Source organism: Chelonus insularis, unplaced genomic scaffold (genome assembly GCF_013357705.1).
Source record: "Chelonus insularis isolate UGA/USDA-ARS -01 unplaced genomic scaffold, ASM1335770v1 contig_493_pilon, whole genome shotgun sequence".
Lineage (NCBI taxonomy): Eukaryota > Metazoa > Arthropoda > Insecta > Hymenoptera > Braconidae > Chelonus > Chelonus insularis.
This window is the reverse complement of record NW_023276609.1, coordinates 106,908-128,593: the sequence shown is the minus strand read 5'-3', so window position 1 is coordinate 128,593 and position 21,686 is coordinate 106,908. Positions and strand designations below refer to the sequence as shown.

The 21,686-nt window shown below is 28.1% G+C and overlaps 5 protein-coding genes across 18 annotated transcripts; all 5 read right to left on the bottom strand.

Annotated features, from left to right (window-relative positions):
- Positions 1 to 2: 2 nt before the first annotated feature.
- Positions 3 to 2,603, bottom strand: LOC118069923 (allantoicase-like). Of its 2 annotated transcripts, none has more exons than XM_035088291.1 (7): positions 2,380 to 2,603; positions 2,247 to 2,309; positions 1,826 to 2,042; positions 1,347 to 1,441; positions 889 to 1,269; positions 664 to 778; positions 3 to 421 (listed from the first exon to the last, which is right to left on the bottom strand). In XM_035088291.1, exons 1-7 carry the CDS (start codon positions 2,434 to 2,436, stop codon positions 396 to 398), a joined length of 954 nt encoding a protein of 317 aa, XP_034944182.1. In that variant the 5' UTR covers positions 2,437 to 2,603; the 3' UTR covers positions 3 to 395. The 2 variants fall into 2 exon arrangements, with proteins under 2 accessions (XP_034944182.1, XP_034944181.1); XM_035088290.1 differs by having other exon boundaries at positions 3 to 504; positions 584 to 778; positions 2,380 to 2,593.
- A 77-nt stretch (positions 2,604 to 2,680) lies between these two features.
- On the bottom strand, positions 2,681 to 3,723 carry LOC118069925 (copper homeostasis protein cutC homolog). The gene has a single exon (XM_035088293.1). It carries the CDS (start codon positions 3,493 to 3,495, stop codon positions 2,773 to 2,775), a length of 723 nt encoding a protein of 240 aa, XP_034944184.1. The 5' UTR covers positions 3,496 to 3,723; the 3' UTR covers positions 2,681 to 2,772.
- A 327-nt stretch (positions 3,724 to 4,050) lies between these two features.
- On the bottom strand, positions 4,051 to 16,094 carry LOC118069919 (LIM domain and actin-binding protein 1). 13 transcript variants are annotated; one of them, XM_035088275.1, is made up of 16 exons: positions 15,587 to 16,094; positions 11,738 to 12,937; positions 11,347 to 11,529; positions 10,827 to 10,922; positions 10,306 to 10,540; positions 10,072 to 10,143; positions 9,620 to 9,785; positions 9,437 to 9,546; positions 9,166 to 9,338; positions 8,871 to 9,090; positions 8,664 to 8,788; positions 8,237 to 8,413; positions 7,241 to 7,558; positions 6,376 to 6,621; positions 4,655 to 4,788; positions 4,051 to 4,560 (listed from the first exon to the last, which is right to left on the bottom strand). In XM_035088275.1, the coding sequence occupies exons 2-16, from the start codon at positions 12,869 to 12,871 to the stop codon at positions 4,371 to 4,373; spliced, it is 3,579 nt and encodes a 1,192-aa protein (XP_034944166.1). In that variant the 5' UTR covers positions 12,872 to 12,937; positions 15,587 to 16,094; the 3' UTR covers positions 4,051 to 4,370. The 13 variants fall into 13 exon arrangements, with proteins under 13 accessions (XP_034944166.1, XP_034944169.1, XP_034944167.1 ...); XM_035088270.1 differs by having other exon boundaries at positions 4,052 to 4,560; positions 9,166 to 9,341; positions 15,587 to 16,090; XM_035088273.1 differs by having other exon boundaries at positions 4,052 to 4,560; positions 9,166 to 9,341; positions 15,752 to 16,090.
- Positions 16,095 to 16,771: 677 nt separating this feature from the next.
- Positions 16,772 to 18,456, bottom strand: LOC118069924 (phosrestin-2-like). The gene is given in 2 exon segments (XM_035088292.1): positions 16,772 to 18,410; positions 18,412 to 18,456. Coding segments are annotated over 2 exon segments (1,134 nt in total). The 5' UTR covers positions 18,442 to 18,456; the 3' UTR covers positions 16,772 to 17,306.
- A 280-nt stretch (positions 18,457 to 18,736) lies between these two features.
- On the bottom strand, positions 18,737 to 21,612 carry Trm1 (tRNA methyltransferase 1). Its single transcript, XM_035088286.1, has 9 exons — positions 21,458 to 21,612; positions 21,270 to 21,384; positions 21,009 to 21,196; positions 20,656 to 20,878; positions 20,110 to 20,400; positions 19,646 to 19,813; positions 19,398 to 19,556; positions 19,050 to 19,240; positions 18,737 to 18,946 (listed from the first exon to the last, which is right to left on the bottom strand). The coding sequence occupies exons 1-9, from the start codon at positions 21,583 to 21,585 to the stop codon at positions 18,766 to 18,768; spliced, it is 1,644 nt and encodes a 547-aa protein (XP_034944177.1). The 5' UTR covers positions 21,586 to 21,612; the 3' UTR covers positions 18,737 to 18,765.
- Between the last annotated feature and the right edge of the window lie 74 nt (positions 21,613 to 21,686).

Genomic DNA, 21,686 nt, shown 5'->3' with positions numbered 1-21,686 from the left:
CATAATCTTTAAACACTAAATATTTATTTTCGTAATATAAATACAATATTAGCACAATCGTTTCAAAATACAATTTAACAACTTTTCCACGCTACAGAGAGTGGTAAAACTACACAGACTTTAAAGTATGTCTGTCTGCATACTCATTCATTCGACTTTTACACTCTAACTGTCTACTCCGGCGCTCTTTCCTTCACTTACAATACTTTTATATACCTATATACACTCACCTCAATTTTTCTCCACTCTCCAAAGTCTTCGAATGAGTTGATGTCAAATTGAAATTTACCCAGGATCACTACTGTATTGAGTTTCATAAGAATCCAGTGAATAAGAACAGGTGGACCATTAAATCGAGTTTTCAGAGCCGGAATAATATACATAGCCCCAAATTCTTAGTCTTGATATTCCACCATCTGGACTAATAATAATTCGTATATGACTTACTGGACCACACCATAATAAATCATTTGATAAATAAACATGGGATTTATGAGGGTGTAACTGTAAATGATTATTAATTAATTTTAGGCATCAATTAACATAAAATACTAAATTGTTTATTTGAATAAAATGATATTACTTTCTTTTTAGGAAGAATTGTTTGCCATAAGGCATCATGGTGATCAGCAATAATATCATCTCTGCAAGATATGAATGTACCTTCGATCTTAACATTATCTGGAAAGTTTCCCTTAAAATGGAAAGTATCGATGATGATTTTTTCGATCAGTCCAACGTATCCAAGTTTGAATATTGCCCACTCTTCACCAGGGATCTATGTCAAAGTTTTCAAATTACTTCAAGCATATCAGTCACGGCTAGTGATGATAAAGTATGTTAATAATATTATAATGTAGATAATGTAATATTTCAAATGCAACATACTTGAAGAATGCCTGAATTATCAACTTGAATAATTGCTGGCCTATCAAGTCTCCTTGCAGTCTCCCATCCATCGAACATTCCAACTCCATTTTCATTCTTGATCAAATTCCTTGGATGTCCATAATGAGCGTTGCTATATTTCTCGCACACACCACCATTTTCTCTAGCAATTAGATCAACCAGTTCTGAAATAAATTTCGGAATTCTTAATGGAGGAACTATTCGACCGTAAACACGTAGTCTTGCTATTCCTCCATCAGGATATAAATTTAATCGTAGATGAGTCCATGACTGATGACTATTAAATGCTGGAAAGTAATTTCTTCGGGTACTTTCATAGCCAGCTTCTAATTTGCTCATTGGTAATATCGTTGTCCATTCCTGAAATTTCATTGAAGTAGATCTAAGTGGAGGTTTTTTTGTTAATTGTATTAGATAAATATTTTTTAAAGACTTACATCAGTTCTTAAAGATTCTATTTGAGTCAAGTTATCCTTTGAAGCTGCTACGCCTGCTTTAAAGCTAGCAGATCGAACCGGAAACAACTTGAGCTCTAATAAAAATATCAATTATTGTATAAATTGTATGAGTATTTAATGATAATTTTACTTTCGACATTCATCTTGTGCAAATAAAAAAAAATAAATTGCAATATTGTCTTCAATAATTGGATGTGAAAATTTCTCATGCCTTTCCAAAAAGATTGAAACCCATGAAACAATTATTTTAGAAACTAATTGTGAAATGATTCTTTGTCGTAATTAAGACCTGTTTTGTAATCCAATACATTCACTTAATTAATATATTAATAAAAATTCTATTTTAAAGTAAAAATATTCAATTGATTATATAGTCAGTTAGTAACTTTAATTATCATTAAAACAGACTTCTCTTAACAATGTATACAATTACGTAATAGCTTTTGTCGAAAATTAACCATTTTCATAAAGTTGTGCTGCTTGAATGGAAACCCTTGGAGCATAGTTTCCAGTAAAATATGCTGTATCAACACAGAACCCTTTAATAATAGACGGGCTATTTAAAGCTATAATAGCCCAATCATGACCAGCACATCTTTTCCGTCGAGTTTCCCATCCATCCATCCATTTACCATAGTTTGTATAAATTCCTTCTTTCCATACCGGTTCATCATCCTATAAAAATAATATTTTGTTAGTTACAATTCATTTACTTTTGTTCATATCATTAATTCTAATAAAATGTTTTGATGATTCTTATCTTTTATTTGAAAAATTAATAAAAAAAAATTGACGTCAATCTCAAATGGAAATTCAGGATATTGCTTTTATTATTATTATTATAGAAGGTATTCATTAAAAGTAAAATCAAACTTTTACCTTCAAAAGATTATCTGCTGCAGCAAACCATTCATCCGTTGCAAATATAACTTTTCCACCATTCTAGACCATTAATTTTTTAGCGTTAATTCATAGAATATTAATTATTAAACTTGACTTTCATTTTTTTTACCTTTTCCGAAGCAAGTTCATTTAATTCTGAAAAATTCCATTTGCTTTTCTCAGACATTTTTTAATCACAAATTTGTATATATCCTGATATACAATCTCTTGGAACTTTTCGGAGTTCACTAACTTCTTAATTGTTCACACGAGCAATATATTGGCTTATCTTTATTTGTCCAAAAAGAATTAGTCGTTATCAAGGTTCCAGAGTACAAGAATTATTTATTACAGTCGATGATTTAAAACAATAACATTCATATTTTTGATTAATTTTTATTGAAAACAATAATATCAATATTTATGACGAATTCATATTAAATATAATTATAACAATTTTTATTGATATTGAATAGTAATAATAAAATTGATTATATGTTATAAAAAGTGCGTTAATAAAAATTTAAGAATTAATTATATCAACCATTTTCCTAACTAACTCTTCTGAAGCAACGTTAATGTAATGAAGATTCAGATCATCAATTTTATTTGCTTTCAAAGTTTCATTCTCCATAGCTATGCGAATTCTAGCTGAAGCATGAAATTCCTTTGCTTTACAAGTGTTTTTTATGAAAGCAATATTTTCAGGATTGATTCCGCTTCCGGGCATTACAATAATACGATTCTTAGCGTGTTTTATTAAGTCAGTAATAAGGGGAAGACCTTCTAAAGCTATTTTCTTTTGTCCCGATGTCAAAACTCTCTCAAAGCCAAGCTTGACCAATTCTTCAAGTGCTTGAATGGGATCTTTAACCTCATCAAAAGCACGATGAAATGTAACATGTTTTTCAGGACCTACTGCAGAAATAATCTCCCGGCAAGACTCATAATTAATAGTTTTATCTTGGTTTAAAGCACCAAAAACAAAGCCATCTGCTCCAGCATCTTTCAGTATGGCTAGGTCATATAACATTGCTTGCTTTTCTTCATGGGTATAAATAAAATTTCCTGATCGTATTCGTATCATTGCATAAACTGGAACATTGGAGAATTGTTTAATGAATCGAATTAATCCAGGAGTTGGTGTTAAACCATCTTCAGATAAAGCTGAACACGCTTCTAATCGAGTTGCACCACCTCTAATCGCATTTTTTGCAGATTCTATAGAATCAATACAAATTTCCATGATGTAAAAATATCACTGATATTCACAACACATCCTTTTTATGCGTATAATCTTTTCTAAGGCTTTCTTTATAACAAACATAACCTCTTGATTATTTTTTTAATAATAGATCAATCTATATTGAAATTAATTTCATAAAAAAAATTTCTTGCTTTTTTACTAGACACATGTACATAAGTAGGTATAAAAATAGAAGAAAGTTTGACTTATTGAATAACTATAATTAACTCACGAGATATGTTAAAAATTAATTAAATATATATATATATAGCATTTTTTGCTATAGTGATAATGTAATTGATGTTATCAACATTTTTACTCTCTCATATAAGCCTTTTATTAATGTAAATAAACACTCAAACAATTAATTCTTAGTATTTCTTTATCATATCACATTTCAGAAATTTAAGAAATAAAATATAATTTAATTAAAAAAAATTTTTTTTTTATAATAAATGAAGATTACACATTTTATTCAATCTTCTTATTAAAATTAAAATATTTATAATATTTTCATTTATAATTCAGTATAATTTCATTGAGTATTGATTTATATAATGTTCAATTTATTTCTCTTTAATTTTCACAATTCATTTCATGTAGTACAAAATTATCACTATTAATATAATATAATTGGCAATGTATTATATACGTCATTATCATAAAAATCATTAATTACACATACAATTAATTTTTCCTCACATGCTTTTAGAGCTAATTCTATATATAATTGTCTTAATAAAAATTATCAAATGCTGTTTTATTATTTAACTTGGTCTGAAATAAGTACGGCAATTTTTTTTGATGATACTATTAACACTAGATCATCAGTTGGAATTTTCTGATTCTTTTAAATAAGCAAGAAAATACAATTTTCAAGTGTGATTGGCAATTGGACTGGTCTGGCAATTGTTGCTGGATAAATCAAGATTTAAGTTACTGATCCATTTGTTTTTGTGAGGATCAATTCCAAATCCTTCTTCATAATTACCTCGAGCAATAAATAATTGCTTAAAATGAGAGATACAATAAAGCTTTCCATTATTTAATGTAAATGTATCCATTCTAAAATAAAAAAATTTTAAATTTTAAAAATGAAGAAATAAAATATTAATAAAGTGATAAAAATAAAAAATGAGAAAAATAATTTAAAGATTACCTGAGTACACAATTACACTGTAAGCACCGGAAACATTGTTTATGAAATATTTTATTATTTGTTTCCACTTTCTCTAGAGGATAAACCTTCTTCTGACAACCATTACAAACATCTGCATCGGTGGTTTGGATGTTCTAATTCATTTAGGATATTTTAAATTAAAATAATAGTAATAATAAGATCAAAATATGTCGAATGATTGAAAAAAAAGTCACAATTAATAATATAATTAAAACATAAACAAAAAAAAGAATGCATTTGACCGTTTAATAAAACACTTTACTCTAATTCTTGAATACCTCATTCACACAATTATTTACGTAAAAATTTTTATTGCTATTTTTATATTTATTTATGGAATTTGACAAACTTTTAATTGATTACAAAGTTATTTAATTTACAGTAAATAATTATTTAAAATATAATGCAAATTAACATTACAAATATTTAACTAGATAATTATAACTCTCGTAAAAATTTAAATTTTATCGATTTCATAAATTATATGTAAACATTAATAACAAATTATTTTAATAATTGTCAAAATAAAATTTAAAATGCTATAAAATTTTTTTTCTTTCAATTTAACTGCAATTATTGCGTCGTTAAAAGAAGTAATATGTAAATAAATAAAACTTATTTACTAAAAAATATATGTATATAATGCACTATATACTTAAAAATCATTATATAGCGATAAATAAATCTACCTTATGTTATCTATTATTACATTGTATATAATTTTATATGAATAAATTATTCAAAAAATTGGCCATTAGACTTTATATAGAATATAATTATATAAATAAATAATCACAACATATATTTGATTTAATTCAATAATATTGCAACCTAAAACTTATATTAGGATAAAATTATTATTTAAATGTATATATATATATATATATATAACATTTATATAACAATGATGATAGTAGTACGATACATTTTTGATACGGAAGTGATAATGAAGTTAATTTTTATATTTTGTAGTATTTTTATTCTTCGTGGCACTGCACCATCTTCACAATATAATCTGGAATTTTCATCTACTTCACGCTGTTTTCCTTCGTCTTCATTCTTCAGATTTTACTGTTTTCCAAAAAGTTAAAATATTACATAGTTTTTTTAGCCTTTTATACATTTGATCAATATAATCTCACAAACAACAATCAATTGAAATAAAAACCATTCAATACATTTCTAAAAAATTCAACAGTGACTAGTATGTTATTGTGCAAACATTATTGACAAAATCAAAAGTAATAATTTTAAAAATAATATAAATACATAAATTAAAAAAAAAAAAAAAGTACACAACATACAAAATATTGATGTTGCATGCTAGCAAACTATAAAGCCAATACGAATACCGTTTAATAAATAAATTTAATCATTAATAATCAATTACTGATAATAAATACTGATAGTTATTAAAAATGAATAATTACAGTAATGTTGTAGGAGTAAGAACTAGTTTGTTGCTCTTTTTTATCCTTGTTCATTCGCATGCTAACATTGATGGAAATCATCATGTATTAGATACCACAAGTTATAAACTCGATAAAGTTTAGTAAATAAATAAAAGAAAAAATAGCAATAAATGAATAAAAAAAAAAAAAAAGAATAAAATTAAGTCTATTTTACAACATATATATTAATAGTTAAAACGGTCAAACGCAATGTGCAGTAATAAATACAAATCAAGTATAAATACTTACTACAAATCTATTGACTTTGACTCTTGTAGAACGTGGAACTTCAGCAGGCTGTGAACCAAGTGATTCAAATCGAGCTTTAAGGCTTTTTGCTGATTCTGAGCTTACTTGTTCGCTTGTTACATCCCACTTAGTGGTATTATTATCACTGATAGTCTGCTCGTCATTCACCTTCCATTGCTCGAATTTCGCCCGTAGTGTTTTTGCTTTTGCTGCATTTTGTGCATTCTTCAGGAATTCGTCTTCCATCTGTAAATCAAATATTGTTTATTTAGCAAGCTGCTTCTATTATTACTATTATTGAAAAAATTATTTTTCAATAATAAATTAAAATTTTAAAACTTTGTACTCTTGGTTTACAATCTCTTGTAATTTTTTTTTCATTATATCCTACTCTTTACTTTTACTTAACAATCTTAACAAATACTTAACAATTAAAATACATAAAAATTTTAAAGCATGTTAATAAAAACATTTTATATCTTTACAATATGTTATTCTAAAGTCATTTAAATTTAACACTTTTTATTAATAAAAAAATTTTTTTTTTATATTTTAATAATCATCAAATCAAAAAATAATATCTAATTTAATTTTAATAATATTTTTAGCACTATTTACAATTGAAATATTTATTATTTAATTACAATATTTCAAAAATACTTCACAATAATAATTAGTTGTATTTTAAATCTCATATTTTTTATTCTGAGGATTATTTAATCGAAAACATCAGATAAATATTGTTACATCATTATTGATTTAGAATAAAAAGAAGAGCTTGAAAATGTCAATTAAAAATAAAGGAAATATTTATTGAACATAAATGCAATAGCAATTAAATAGATACTTGATTAAAATACTTTACCTTATCGGAAGCTCTAACATAGTTAGGATTCCTTTCTTCTTCCATACTATTTTCGCTAGCAGACTCATTGCCATCTTCCTCATCATCAATCTCCGAGTCTGAAGTAGTTTGCTTAGCGTATTTATCTTCAGGTGGTGGCGTAAATCGTTTCAACGGCTTTGGTCCATCAGGCACATCTTCTCTCGTTGCTTTCTCCTCCATCTGTCTGAAGATTGAGAGCATCTTTTTTGTTGTGTCCGTGTGAACTACTTCGTCAACTTTGTCATCCGCTCGTACCACATCCGGATCACGATATATCTCACGCTCCGGTGAATTCATCTGTTATTTCACATATACACAAAACCATAAACATTAAATTATTTGAATTAAACTCAATCAACATAACAAATTTATCATTAAAAAACACCACGGTATGAGAATTAGTTTTAAAATGGTAGCATCATTTCATGCGGCTTCTTTATACACACATATTCTTCTTTTCCATTAAATTATCAATTTAATACATACAATTTTACCTTAAATAATCAGATAATCAGTCGATAGAATACTTGATCAGTGAATGGGTAATTTATTATTGCAATTTTCAATAGCAAAGATAATTATAAAGCCTCCTCAATCCCTACTGATACGTGTGAATGTGCGTTACTAAGTGCAACAAGTCTCATGTTAGCTGGTTCTTCACGAATGAAAGGATGTAGAAGAGAGAAAATATAGTTTAACGGTAACCCTATAGCAAATAACGCTACGGGTTCAAGGGCAGTCGTGAAATCATAAGCCATTGTACTCTTTTATATATTTTGAGTCGCGTCAGGTCCTTAGGATTAGAATTTTTTTTTTCTCAAATATTTGAAACATTTTAATGAACATTTATGGGTTAAATATTTATTTTGATACTATACAAAACTCTTGTGTTAATTGTGTTGGTTGTTTTAGTGAACCCATACTTTGATTATAGTCAGTTATTGAAATCCAATCCACCAAAACTTCCTCACAAACCTTAATTTCTCCATCACGAGGTGGTGTTATTCGAAACTGCTTTCTCTGCTTTTCCGGCTCCTTGTATGACTCGAAAAATTTAAATTTGTTCGAGATTTCCGAAGTCTCAACCTTAACTTCCTCGGTAGTATCTGTGCTGCGGACCACATCGTCCGATACCTGACGTCCCATAAATGCCTTCCCCATTGCCCCCAATTCAATCAATCAATCAATATGCTTTTTTTTTACCTTTTGCGCCATTAATTTACTTATTTATAATTATAATCAATCAACCTTTTACTTATAACCCAAACTACTAATGTATCATAATCATTATATTAAATTTGTAGTGTTTTATGCACATTTTTTAAAATGTAGTTTGACCATTAATTGATTGACGTTTATATAGAAAAAAAAGATAAAAATTACAGCATATTTATAAACTTACATCTCTTGCTCGCCTCGGAACTTCAGTGGAAGTTTTTACGTTGTTAACAGGAGTCATTGGTCTTCCACTTTTGGCAGCAGTTGCATCCAATTCCAAAAATAGAGACCGTGATTTTCTACTTATACCTATAATGAAGATGTAGAAATTTTAATTAAGCTACAACTTCTCAATAAAACTCTGTTAATAAATCTGTTAGAAATTACTCACCAGCTGCTATCACCTCTTCGTCTGGTTTCTCTTGTTTAAGTTTACTACTACTGTCCTCTTCATCATTTGAATTTACCATTGGCTCTCCTCTTTCAAACTTTTCTTTGATAGAACGTGCATGCATTGTGCATTGAATTTCCTCAACGGGATTCGTCTTTGTAACACGTTCACTTGTAGCTACTGCTTGTTGATACAGTTCCTTCATTTTCCCCTGTTTACCCTACCAAGTAAATAAATAAAAGTCTTAGAATACTCTCTATTATTTATCATCATATAAATAAATATATTTTCATACCATAAAGAGTCGTGAACGAATACCAGCTATCTCTTCTTTACGAGCTTCACGTTGGGATTCACGTCTACCTTGTTGACTTGTGACTTCCCATCGGTTTTTTATATCGTCCATTTTGGTAAAACTTATTGGACGTTCTCGAGCAACTCGTTTTGACTTGACTATTTCCGAATCCACTTCTTCAATCAAACAGTAATTTTTTTTTTTTATCATTTTACATGCAAGCAAGACATTGTAAATTGTTTATACATTTTTTAAAAATAAATAATTATACCTTCAACTTGTTCATTTTCTTCCTCCTCTTCACTTTCACTTGATTCTTCATATGGAATACCATTTAGAGATTCATCAGCTACACCAATATCCATACCTTTTGCTTGGAATCTGTATAATTTGATATTGATTGACTCCATTAAGTAATTAATGTAATTAAGGATTGTAATTATTAGAAACTCACTTGGCAAGTTTACTTAGAATACTTGGTGATCTTTTAACTAAAACTTGTGATGGTGATCTCTCGATATCATTAACTGAAGTATCAGCAGATTTTTCGAATACTTGAAAACGTGATTTGACGTTAAGAGACGATAATTCTTCTAGTCCAAGATCTGGTTTATCAGATGCTATTAAAATAGAAACAAACGATAATTAGCTATTTATTCATAACATTTTTCTATTTAAATTAGTAAATTAAAACGGTAAATGTCAAACAAATGCAGTATTAAAAATCATTTTTATCTGTTATGAAAACTACAGAGAAATATTGAAATATAATTTTTTTCTACATGAGTTTGTTATTAAAGCTAATATATTTTCGATCAACACATGGATATTGGTAAATATTAGTTGGGAACAGAACAAAATCAACGTCACATCATCACTTAAATCCTTTTAACACATCAACTTTACCTCTGACTACGTCAGGTGGTAATTCTTTTGGATGATTTTCTCTAATTATCAACTCTGGCTTTTGTGGACAAGCTATAAATTCAAGAATAATACCAAGTTTTCGAAAAAATTATTTTTGCTGATCTTAAGTAGAATAAAATAAAAGAAAAACATGATAAATAGAATATATAAATTATATTTTAAAATGTAGTGTATGAAGAATTACTATTAATGATATATCATTTTATAACTTACTAGGACGATTCGATTCTTCAACTGGTTTTGGCTGAAATAATTCCTTAAAATGTGGTTTACAATAAAGTGTACTTTCGTGACTTTCATAATTGTCAACATTTAGTTGTTTGCTACATTGAGCACATCTAAAGCAATTCTTGTGCCATATTAAACCTTCAGCTTTTGTTTGCTCCATTTGAAACACGACCTTGCCACAGCTGCGACAGTTGGGATTTGCATCTCCATTTTGACCCGCCTATAAAATAAAAATGTCATTTGTTTTAATTAAATTAATACATAAATAATTACACTGGCCAATAAACTTAATTCTTTTTACTTAAAACTAGCTATTATTGATAAACGTTAACATCTTTATAGTAATTTATATCATCAATATTAATTATATTAAGTTTCTTGTAGAAAATTATCTAGCTATTGTAAAATAATAAATAATCACTCATTTCTCAACATGTTTTGACAAAATATATAGTTAAAATTAGTATTTGTTGGTCAGTGTTGATGGATATTGTAACTAAACTTACCAGGTTGAGATGTTGATCAGCTTTTACAGCATCAATACTACGAGCATGAAGCACTGATTTCTTACTGAGTGCATCAAATTTATTAAAACTCGATTTCTATAAAACAAAATAAATAAATAAAACCGATTAATAATTTAACCAATTACGAAATATATTTATCTAAAAAGAATTCTTTGAAATCAAAGAAAAAAATATTTCTCAACATTGAAAAAAAAATGTATTATTCAAATAAACAAAAATATTTTTCTTGGTTTAAATAATGACATTTTCGTAACAACAGCTAAAAAGCTCTTTCTATTATTGTTGAAGTTTAGAATAACCAGTGAATGTGAATATATTTTTAGAAAGCATTAATTAATCTCTATATTTCTTTAATTTCTTTCATTAATAAATTTCTATACTTAAATAATTAATAGCGATAAAGAGAAGTTTATTGAACCAGAGAAATGACTTTATTCTTTCAAAGAATCCTTTTCAATTGAGTTAAATTCTCAGTAATATTAAATTGTAATTTACTAACCACTGATATATTTTCCTTTTCAAGATCACTCTTTTTACTTTTCTTCGTCTTTTTCGTACGTGATGTATTAACTGTAGATGAAACATCATTACCAGTAACTCCCTCAATTTTTTTTTTCTTTGTTTTCGTTGAATTTTTCGTCGTGGATGAAGTAACTGTTATCACTTCCTCACAGCTTTCACTCTATACACGAAAAATTATAAATCAAATTAAATCCTATGAGTCATAATATATATTACACACTTAGTAATTTACATAATTGGGCTTCGACTATTCACATCACGCAACACAGTTAAATGAAATTCAATAATACATTTATATTAATACATTTAAATTTACAAAAAACAATAGAAAAAAAATTCAAACGAAAAAACCTTCAATAAAAACTTACATCACATGCACTAGATAAATCATCATTGCTGTTATTTCCCAAATCTGGTAATTGTTCTGATAAAGAAAACCGCATGCTTGAATCACAGACACCTGTATTAGTTATTTTAGTCAAATTTATAAGGTCGTTAGTCGTCGTTGGAGTGACTTGGATATTTAATTCAACATTCATTTCATCTGTCACACGCTTTTCATCAGCACCATTCTCCATAACATCCTCAACGTTACTTATTTGTTCTACATTTACATTCGTTGTATTTGTTGTTTGTGATACAAATTGTTCTTCTACTTCAAAGACTCCATCAATTGAGTTAAATTGAATTATTTCAACTGATGCCAAAGATTCATGACTTGATACTTTTTCATCATGAATTATTTCTGTTTCTTTATCAATATTTTTTTTTTTATTTTCTTCTTGTGGTTTATCTTTTACTTCCATTTCTGGATAAACTTCATTATCAGTTGATAAAGAACCAACTTCCGTTTCAATAATTCCATTACTTACAGGAATTTGATCAGTTACGTCAACATTATCATCATTGCTATTTGATTGACAATTTCTTTCATCTTGTAGATTACAAATATTCTTTTCTATTTCAATAAAATTGTTTATATCACAATCAATAGGATCAATTGGTTTATTTTCAATGGTTTGATTAATATTAGAAAAGTCTGAGCATTTATTATCGTTGTAAAAATCGTAGGCAGGATTTTGGCTGACAGTAGAATCATCAGTCGTTGTCTCTAAATCTGCATCAATAAGTAATAAATCTTGATGAGGTTGAGCAACATTATTCATAGTTGATGTATTAGATTGACCATTCAATACTTGATCGTTTTCACTAATCAACTCGTCAGTTTCAGTATCATTTCTCATATAGATTCTTAAAGCAAGTTCACTTTCAATCAATTCTTGAAGGCTCTTCTCCTCAGCACACAATTCATTTTTTGTATTATTTTTCCTTATTAAATCATCTTCATTTTGTTTATCACCACAAATATTTAACAGCTGACTATTACTCGTGGTTAATTGATCGAGATCTATCAAAGCAGTGTTAGACATAGCACCACACACAAATTCATTCTTTGTTGTACTTACTATCTCTGTTGATTTTTTTTCCATCAGTTCTGCCATTTTTTTAAAATTTTTGTTTTGATAGATTCTTATCAATGCACTGTTGAAATTTATTCTAATTATTACCTGAAACAAAAGAAAAATATATATATATATATATATATTTTTATTAATTAATGTTTGGAAATAAAAATAATATTTAAAATAAATTTCTTTCTATTTTAAGTTTATTTAAAATTTCCTCAATTTTATTTACTTTTGTATCAACCCGGCACATTTATGTATTTCAGAAAGTCTATAATTAAACGTTAAAGTAGGAAAGTTTTAAATAGCAATTGCATAATTTCATAATGAAGATGTAGGGCTGACATGATTTTTTTTTTCCTTCAAATCAACATACTTTTTAACGAATTTCAAAAGTTGCTCGAGCATCTCTTGGAATCTCAAGTGTAGTTCTTGGTGTCAGTTTTAAGCGTTAGCCAGGAGGCCAACGATTCTATTATTAGCACTTAATGTTCGTTCGTTCACATTTATACGCTGCACTGTGTAACGACGAAACAACGGAACCAATTTTGACAACGGCGAAATTTGAGATTGTTGATGAGAAGGCGGAAGAAGAATTTTTTTCTCTTTATTTTCCTTACCACTCCTTTTAACAATTATGCACACTACTTAATTATTGTTGTCATATTTTTTATTATAATAAAAATAGACTGGCATATATTTGTTATCACCACTACTTTCTTATCTCCATGATTTGAGTTACTCATACGAGGAAAGATTGAGTGTCATAAAACAATAAAATTCCAATGATGCTTCTTTAGATTATTTTTCTATTGCATTTAAATACCAATAAAACGGTTTTCATTATTAATCTACTGAAATTAAATGAAGTCAAGATGCCGTAAGCAAATCAGTAAAAAATTAATAACTATAATAAATCATTATCAAAATTTAAAAAAGTAATGAAAAGAAAACGTTTAACTTAACTTTTTGATTATTTTAGTGTTACAATGAGTCATATTTATTTGGATAATTCTCTCATGCATGTATCATATTTAAAATTGTATTATTACTGTCGTTAGTGCAGATATTTTTAAATTTCCTGTTTACATATGAAAAATGTAAATTTTTTGTTAATCCCAAGGAATTTTTTATTTTACTCCAAAAGTCAAAAGTTGAAAAGTAATCTCTAGAAGAGCTTTCTTCAAGATAAACTAGGATTTATTTTTTTCAATGTATACTTAAGCCTACCTCCAACCCCCTTTAATACTCTATTCTATTCATATGCCTAACTTGCAACTAAATCTTAGATGTAACTAGCAATCTTGGATTTGAATCTTAGCCAAAAACATTCCGAAATTCTTCCAAGTCTTACCATGATGTTCGTCGACAAAGTATCATATGATTAAAATAAAGTGATTATTCACTGCTCCAAGCATTCCTATACCGTGAAAATGATCTTCCTGCTATTAAAATGTTCATCAAGTTTCTACGAAATAATGATACGACCCTTATGTCCCATATGTCGGTAACATTCTTTTGCAAATGTCCTTATTAACGGATCTGATAAATGACTCAGTGAAACCGTACTTGATTTTATAATGCCATTAGGCGTTAGTATGACCCAAGCCATAATTGTACGAGCTATTTATAATGCATAAATACATTATTATGTTACCCTAACTTATAAATAAATAAATAAATAAATCAGCAAATGTATATTTGAAAGAGAACCAACCACTGAGAGTTATTGATCATGAACAGGATACTCATCTCTCTTTGTTTCTATCATCAGTTTCCAATTTATTATTAAATGAGGTTACCGTCCCAGAAATTCCAAGTTACATTTAGATAGTAAACAAGCCTAATTACATTACTACTATGTGATAAAATGATTTTGTAAAACAAAAATTTTAAATAAGCTTTTATAGCAATTTACAACTTGACATCACATCTTTTTTTACGCCTCTGCGATCCTACGTATCTCCGAAAATAGAATTTCTTTCACTTGCCTGGACCACTTTACATTCCGGTAATGCGGTATGCGGTATAAGTGGCCATACGTACTTTATTCTTTAAAACTTCAATATCGCATTCAACAATTTGTATAAATTACTAATATAACCACACAACCAATCCTCCAATCTCTTTCATCACTCTTTAAATACAAAGGAAATGTTAACAAAACTAATTAATTTGATGATTAAAAATTGAATAACTTTTTAATTTTTTATTCTTACAAGAGAGATGTGTTTACCAGTGAAAAAGTATTGATGAAAAAAATTTCATCAAATAAAGCAAAAAATCATACAAGAGTTAAATTCAATAGCGGCTTTTTGCAGAGTGAAAATAAAATGAATGAAAGTCATTGATGCCGGATGTCTGAATATTAAAATGTTTAAGCTTCGTATGCTAGTAAATATAGTCTACAATTAATTGTTTACTGAATTAAGCAAAAAAAAATATAAAATAAATTTTATATATATCTATATATATATATATATATTAAAAAAAAAGAAAACAAAAAGCAACATCATACAATTAAAACAAAAAAAATGTCTTCATCTTACCAATAGGATAAAATGAAAATGTTAGCACATTCTTTCTTTCTACTTGTTTCTTATAAAGCGGATTGGAATTAAATGAAAACTAAAGGTATAAAAAAATAAATAAAGTAAATAAACGAGTTGGGTACGATTGGTGTAACGCGACACGCTCAGTAAAACGTTCAGCAAGATACTGAGGTGAAATACTAAAAAGATAGCTTCTTACCTAGTTAGTTTACTGTTATAAAATAGGAAGCCAATGTGAGAAACTAAGTAGTAACGATGATGACGGTGTTTTAAAAAATTACACAACCAGTATACTTAATATTTATATGAATGCAGATCAACAATAAGCTACTGATATTATTAAAATAACTAAGCAAGTGCTTACACAGCATTCACCATAGCTGCTTTAACTCAGACTAAAGGCAACTAAAGGCTCTGCTGAAGGCGACGTACTGCGATATAAGATGGTTCAACTGTAGTCGGCTTAAACGAACTGCCTGTACGATAGGGCTGCACACATATAGTGAGTGTAAAAAGTCTGGTAAAAATGAAGAGCACGTTTCTCACTCCTTCAAAGCACTACTTGTATATTAAAGGTGTTTGTAATTACGGCGATGTTTAATCATTTACCGATAATGCCAGCCAGGACCATTACGCTTAACGGATCAAACTGACTTTTTATTACAGGCCCAATTTATATTTATTTAGTCCAATGTAATTGGACAGTTTTATATGTATATCCAATCGTCCTCGATACTTTAGTAACAGTATTAACAAGTACCTGCAAAATAATATTACAATTATTTTTCAACTGTACAAATACTTATTATAAAAAATTATAAATTATATAACGTAGTAATTTTTTTTATTAAATTTTAGTAAATATCTGCGCACGCGTTTCAATGCAAGACATATAGAGGAATAAGAGGGGGAGAAATGCTTATACAAATATATAAATATTCGATATACAGTCGGAGAAAAAAATTTCACATTTAAATGAAATTTTGAATTAAGTAGTTTTAAGTAAATATTATCATTTATAAATCAATATTATATTATATCTGATTATTAAGAAAAGAAATCAATAAAAAATTATTTCACTCCAAAACGAGCATTTTAATCATTTTATTGAAAATCTTTAATAAAACATTGTCATAACATTTTGTTTTATAAGTCATTTTCTTCATAGATTACAGTAAATATCTTGAATAAACAAATACTCATATTAGATAATATAACTGGAATATATTGTAAATGATTAATATAATTTCATAGAATTAAATAGCATGAGAACATCAATATATTTTAAGAATATATATAGTACGTTATACATGAACGTAAATATCATTAATATAATATCAATAAATATAAGTGATATATTGATCATCAATCATTATAATTAACATTAAAACTTATCGTCTCTTTATCAAAATATTTGTAAGATTGTTATTAAAGAATAAAGAAGTGTAGTCTTTATGCAGAATAGTAAATATAGTAATTACTAAGCTACTTTTTAATTAATATATTTAATAATAATTTTATCATAAATGATTAAATAAATATTCCATCTTAGGCGTCTTATTCAGTGGATTTTGTTGACACACCAATTGTTCTCCTCTTACTGGACATTAACATACATTATAGACTGTTCAGTACTAATTAATCATAAAATATTATCTCATTTTTATGATATAATTGTTAATGAATGATTAACAAGATAAATAAGGCAATAGAATCGATAAACTTTATAAAGCATCAATAACTACTACGATTATATGAATCTATACTAGATAAAAGCAACAAACAATATATATATATTGAATCAAATCGTGGTCTGGTAATCGTTAAGACAATCGTGTGACAGCAGTGGTACGGTTCATGAATTTTTCCAGCCATTTATCAAGTAGTATTTCCAGTTGACTGGGGCCTGGAAATTACAGCTATTCCTTAACGCATTTCTCTTCAACTCCCATGTCCTCAACAGCAACACTTTCCGATGGCATGAGTTTAACTCGATCCGAAGTTCTTGGATGCATCAAAATAAATGGTAATTCAGCAGTCAATTCACCACCTAAAGCACCCAAATAAAGCTTCACTTTAACAGCATATGATACAACTATTCCAAATGTATCACGTATATCAGGACTAGTTAGAAGGGTGCTTGATGCCAAAGCATCTTCTTCTCGTTTCAATCTACCATCCAATGCAATACCACGACGTTGCTTATTATTCTCAATATCAGGCTTGAGATACATAATCTTCTGTAGAGTAGAACCAGGGCTTATCGGACATCCGTCTTGGGTCTCAACAGCATCAATTACTGTTCTAAATTGACCATTTTGGAAGATAACAACGTCAATACCTTGCTGCACTAGAGATTTTATCTTTTTGACTACTTTGTTACTGTTGTTTCTCACACAAATATTCACAGCAATGATCTCCCCGTGATAATACAATTGCTTGTCGAGTTTTACTTCCAGTTCCAGTTCACCAGGACTCAGTAAAAAATCTTTTCTTACAACTGTACAAGGTTGACGGGCTTGTTTGGTTGGAGCAAACTGAATTTTACGTATTCCAAGGCAAATAGTGCTTCGTTTATGACTTAAATCAGAATCACTATCACCAGAAAATACTTTTAAATAATAATTGACACCACAAGGTTGTCCAGACTCTTCCGGGCCTTGTTGAAGAGTAACACTAGCTGGTGAACATTGAGGAAATTTAAAAGTGAAAGGCACAGCATTTGGTCCAAGTTTTTTCAATAAACGTTCTTGAACTCTTGTTAGATTTTCTTCAGACTTTTGCGTCTGAGGGTAAAGTTGCTCTGATGTTAAATACAAATCCTTTTGAAAGTTTAATCCCATCACTTCATCTTGTTCACGTCCATAACGGAAACTACATACCAATTGACCCCAAATTTTTCGACCGCTGTTTACATAATCCTGATCAACAAGAATGACCCCGTCAACTGCCTCTGTACCTGATAGATAATCTATGAAATCACGTTTTCCAAGATACAGTGTTAATTTGCCATTAGGGAGAGCACTTCTTGTAAACTTTGAAATTAACAACCATATTGATTATCTTGTTCTATAACTTGAATTATTTGATAAATATTTTATTTTTTATTTATACTGACGTACTTTCGATGTGTGGAACTAGTCGTAAAACTAAAGTTAGCGACTCTGGCGACGTTCTTATAATGACAACCCTGAAATGAGTCTGAATGCACTTGTACGATATCCTAATCCACTCAACAATATACGGATAAAGATTTTTTACCCATGCGCTATTTAATTTTTTTATTAATCGCTTTAATAATATTTATTTCGCGAAATGTCGTAATATTGCATATTCCAAGTGACGTGAATCTTGACGACATTTCTTATACTTACATCATCATGGAAGAATTTTCGATTGTTTTGCTGGAGTTTCATCTGCATCACTTGATTTACTTTCAATACTTTCATCATTTTTTTCTTCATTAGTCTTTTCACTATTATTATCTGATCTGCTTTTATGGTGACGTTTTTTATTTTGATTTTTAATCTTCTTAGAAATCGCTTCATTTGAATTTATCCTATAATAGGAAATAAAGTTAAAACGATTAACATTTAATTCTTAATTTGATTAAATAAAAGCAAAAAAGAATGGCGAAAACATCTATAAAATTGTAAACATACATGGTCGTAGAACGTGTCCCAGGACCCCAATTAGGTGCAGGATTAACTTGAAATCTTGTCAGGTGCAATTTCCTTGACTTCGGATTAGCCAAAGGATGTCCATCAAATGTAATTTCTGTTGAAGATTTAGCTGACAAAATAGCAAGAGCAGGACTATTTTCTGTAAGACGATCACGTTTTGCTGGATGCATCTAAAAGCAATTTTTTTTCTTTTTTTATTAACTCAATTTCAACAATAAATTCGAAGAAAGAATCAGAGTTTTAAAATATTCAAAAGAAATATCAAAGCGGTTGTATCAACAACAATATTTAAATCAATTAAATAACGAATTGAGAATGATAAATTACCTTTTCCCAAGCACGCACAACATCCCATATCACTTCTGTGGGAGCATCAGTCTTAATTGAGAGTTTGTTTGCGTGTGATAACGATACATTATATCCTGCATGTAATAGAGCTGATCGGAATCTTACCATGGCTGGTGTGTCACATTTGACAATAGACATCTGTAAAATTGATTATAATTAATCAATTGAAATTTTTCTTTATAAAACTAGTTTTTATATTGAATGGTTTATATATCATTCCCACTTACCAAACGATCTAGAACATAGTATAGAGGAATATCTAATTCTTCTTGAACTACACTAAGTACTCCCTTGATTCGTTTTATCGTGCCTAATTCTATATTATCTAAAGTATCAACAAGTCTTGATACAAAAGATTGATCATGCAATAGTCCTATCCATATTGGTCCGCCCATCTGAAAAATGACAAAAAAATAGGTCAACTTGAAACAGAAAAAATTGTTATTCCCCGAAATCATTGATTAATTATAGAAAAAAATTATCTATAATGAATAGATTATAATTAAATATTTTATAAAAAACCAATGTAAGTAGCCAATTGATTAATGATCAATTATTAATTTTATCAATAAAAAATAATACCTAGTAGCTAGAATTCACTAATAATGATTTTGATAATAAAAAATTAATTACAGTTACGATGGAAATATATTCATTCATAAGAACTATCATAAGTGATAATAATACATACATGATGTTTATGTTTGCAAAATTTGCATAACTGGTCGACTGCAGGAGATGCGGGCATTTTGTATGATCTATTTATCTTTGTACCTAATGGCTGAATTGCCATGCTTTCACAACCAGTACATTGATATACCATTCCCAATTTACTAGTATTATCTTTACATTGAATTTGTCCAGTCCGGATACGCACGAATACCCTAATGTAAAAATCAACGCTTATTGAAAGTAATGGCTCAATATAACGTCCATATCGTCCAGCATGAGCAGCGATATGTTGCAGTAATATTCGGAGAGCCTAAAAAGAAAAATTACTCTTTAGTCTATTATGAAACTGATATTGATTAAAATAAATTGATTGAGACTTTTAATGTTGAAACCATTTGAATCATTAAAATTAAAAATAGAGTCATAAATTTATGTAATAAACTCGAAAATATAATAAAATATTTATTAAATGAATAGATTGTTTATTACGAGGTCTTTTTATAAATTAAAACATAGTTAAAGTTATGATAATATCTCTATTGATATATTATTTATAATTCTTTACCAATTCGTGACAAGCTTTAGACTTGATTGATACAGCTCCATATTTAACATAGCATGTCTCAGGTGAATTTCCAGCAAGTACAGCCATATCTGTAGCTGTCACCAATAATAGACCACCATTACTGACAGATTGAACAGCTCCATCTAAAAATATTGACGGGCATCCGTATGGATCTAAATCAATTGCATCAAAACGATCTCGTCGTGATTGATACATTAAAATCCTAAAATATATCAATAAACATCAATATTTTTTTTTTTTTTTTATTAATTAAAGATAATTATATTAATGATTAAAATGATTTTTTACGATTATGTTTATGTTTTAATAAAAAAATAAAATTGTATACATACGTAGCATCATTATGACTAGCTGTAACCAAGTGTTCAACTTTATTGAATGTAATATTTTTCTTTATACTATCAGCAGCTTTTTCTGATATGTCATTAGCAATAATCTTCTTTATATGAGGTACTTCTTTAGCATAACGTATACTTCGTAATCCTGTTGCTGAAAGAGCTTCCAATACAGAAATCCCATTCTGTAAATTTTTAATCATCAAGAATATAATATTTTAACAAATAATTATATATTTGTGCCAAATTCTTATATACTTTATTCTCAGATTCATTCTGCTTTTCATTTTTATTTGCATTATTCGAAGACTTTTCTTTTATTAGCAACGATTCATCATGTTTTTCTTTTGCAAATAAACTTAATACAGCTACACTGTTGATGGAAGATAAAATAACTTTTAAAGTTATTTACAAAGTTAATATTAGACTGAAAAAAAAAATATTACCTCAAATCTCTATTGAATTCCTGAACAGGATTATAAAATACTTTTTTTTCTGAAACTAAAATTTCAGCTTTTCCTTCAATTATCGTTTTATTTACAGATTCTTCAACATCTAGAGATTTTGGCTCCATTTTATTAATATTTATGAATTATATGAAAAAATTGATAGTTTATAAAAATATTATATTTACTATTAAGCTATAATCAAATATTTTGTTTGATAATATTTATT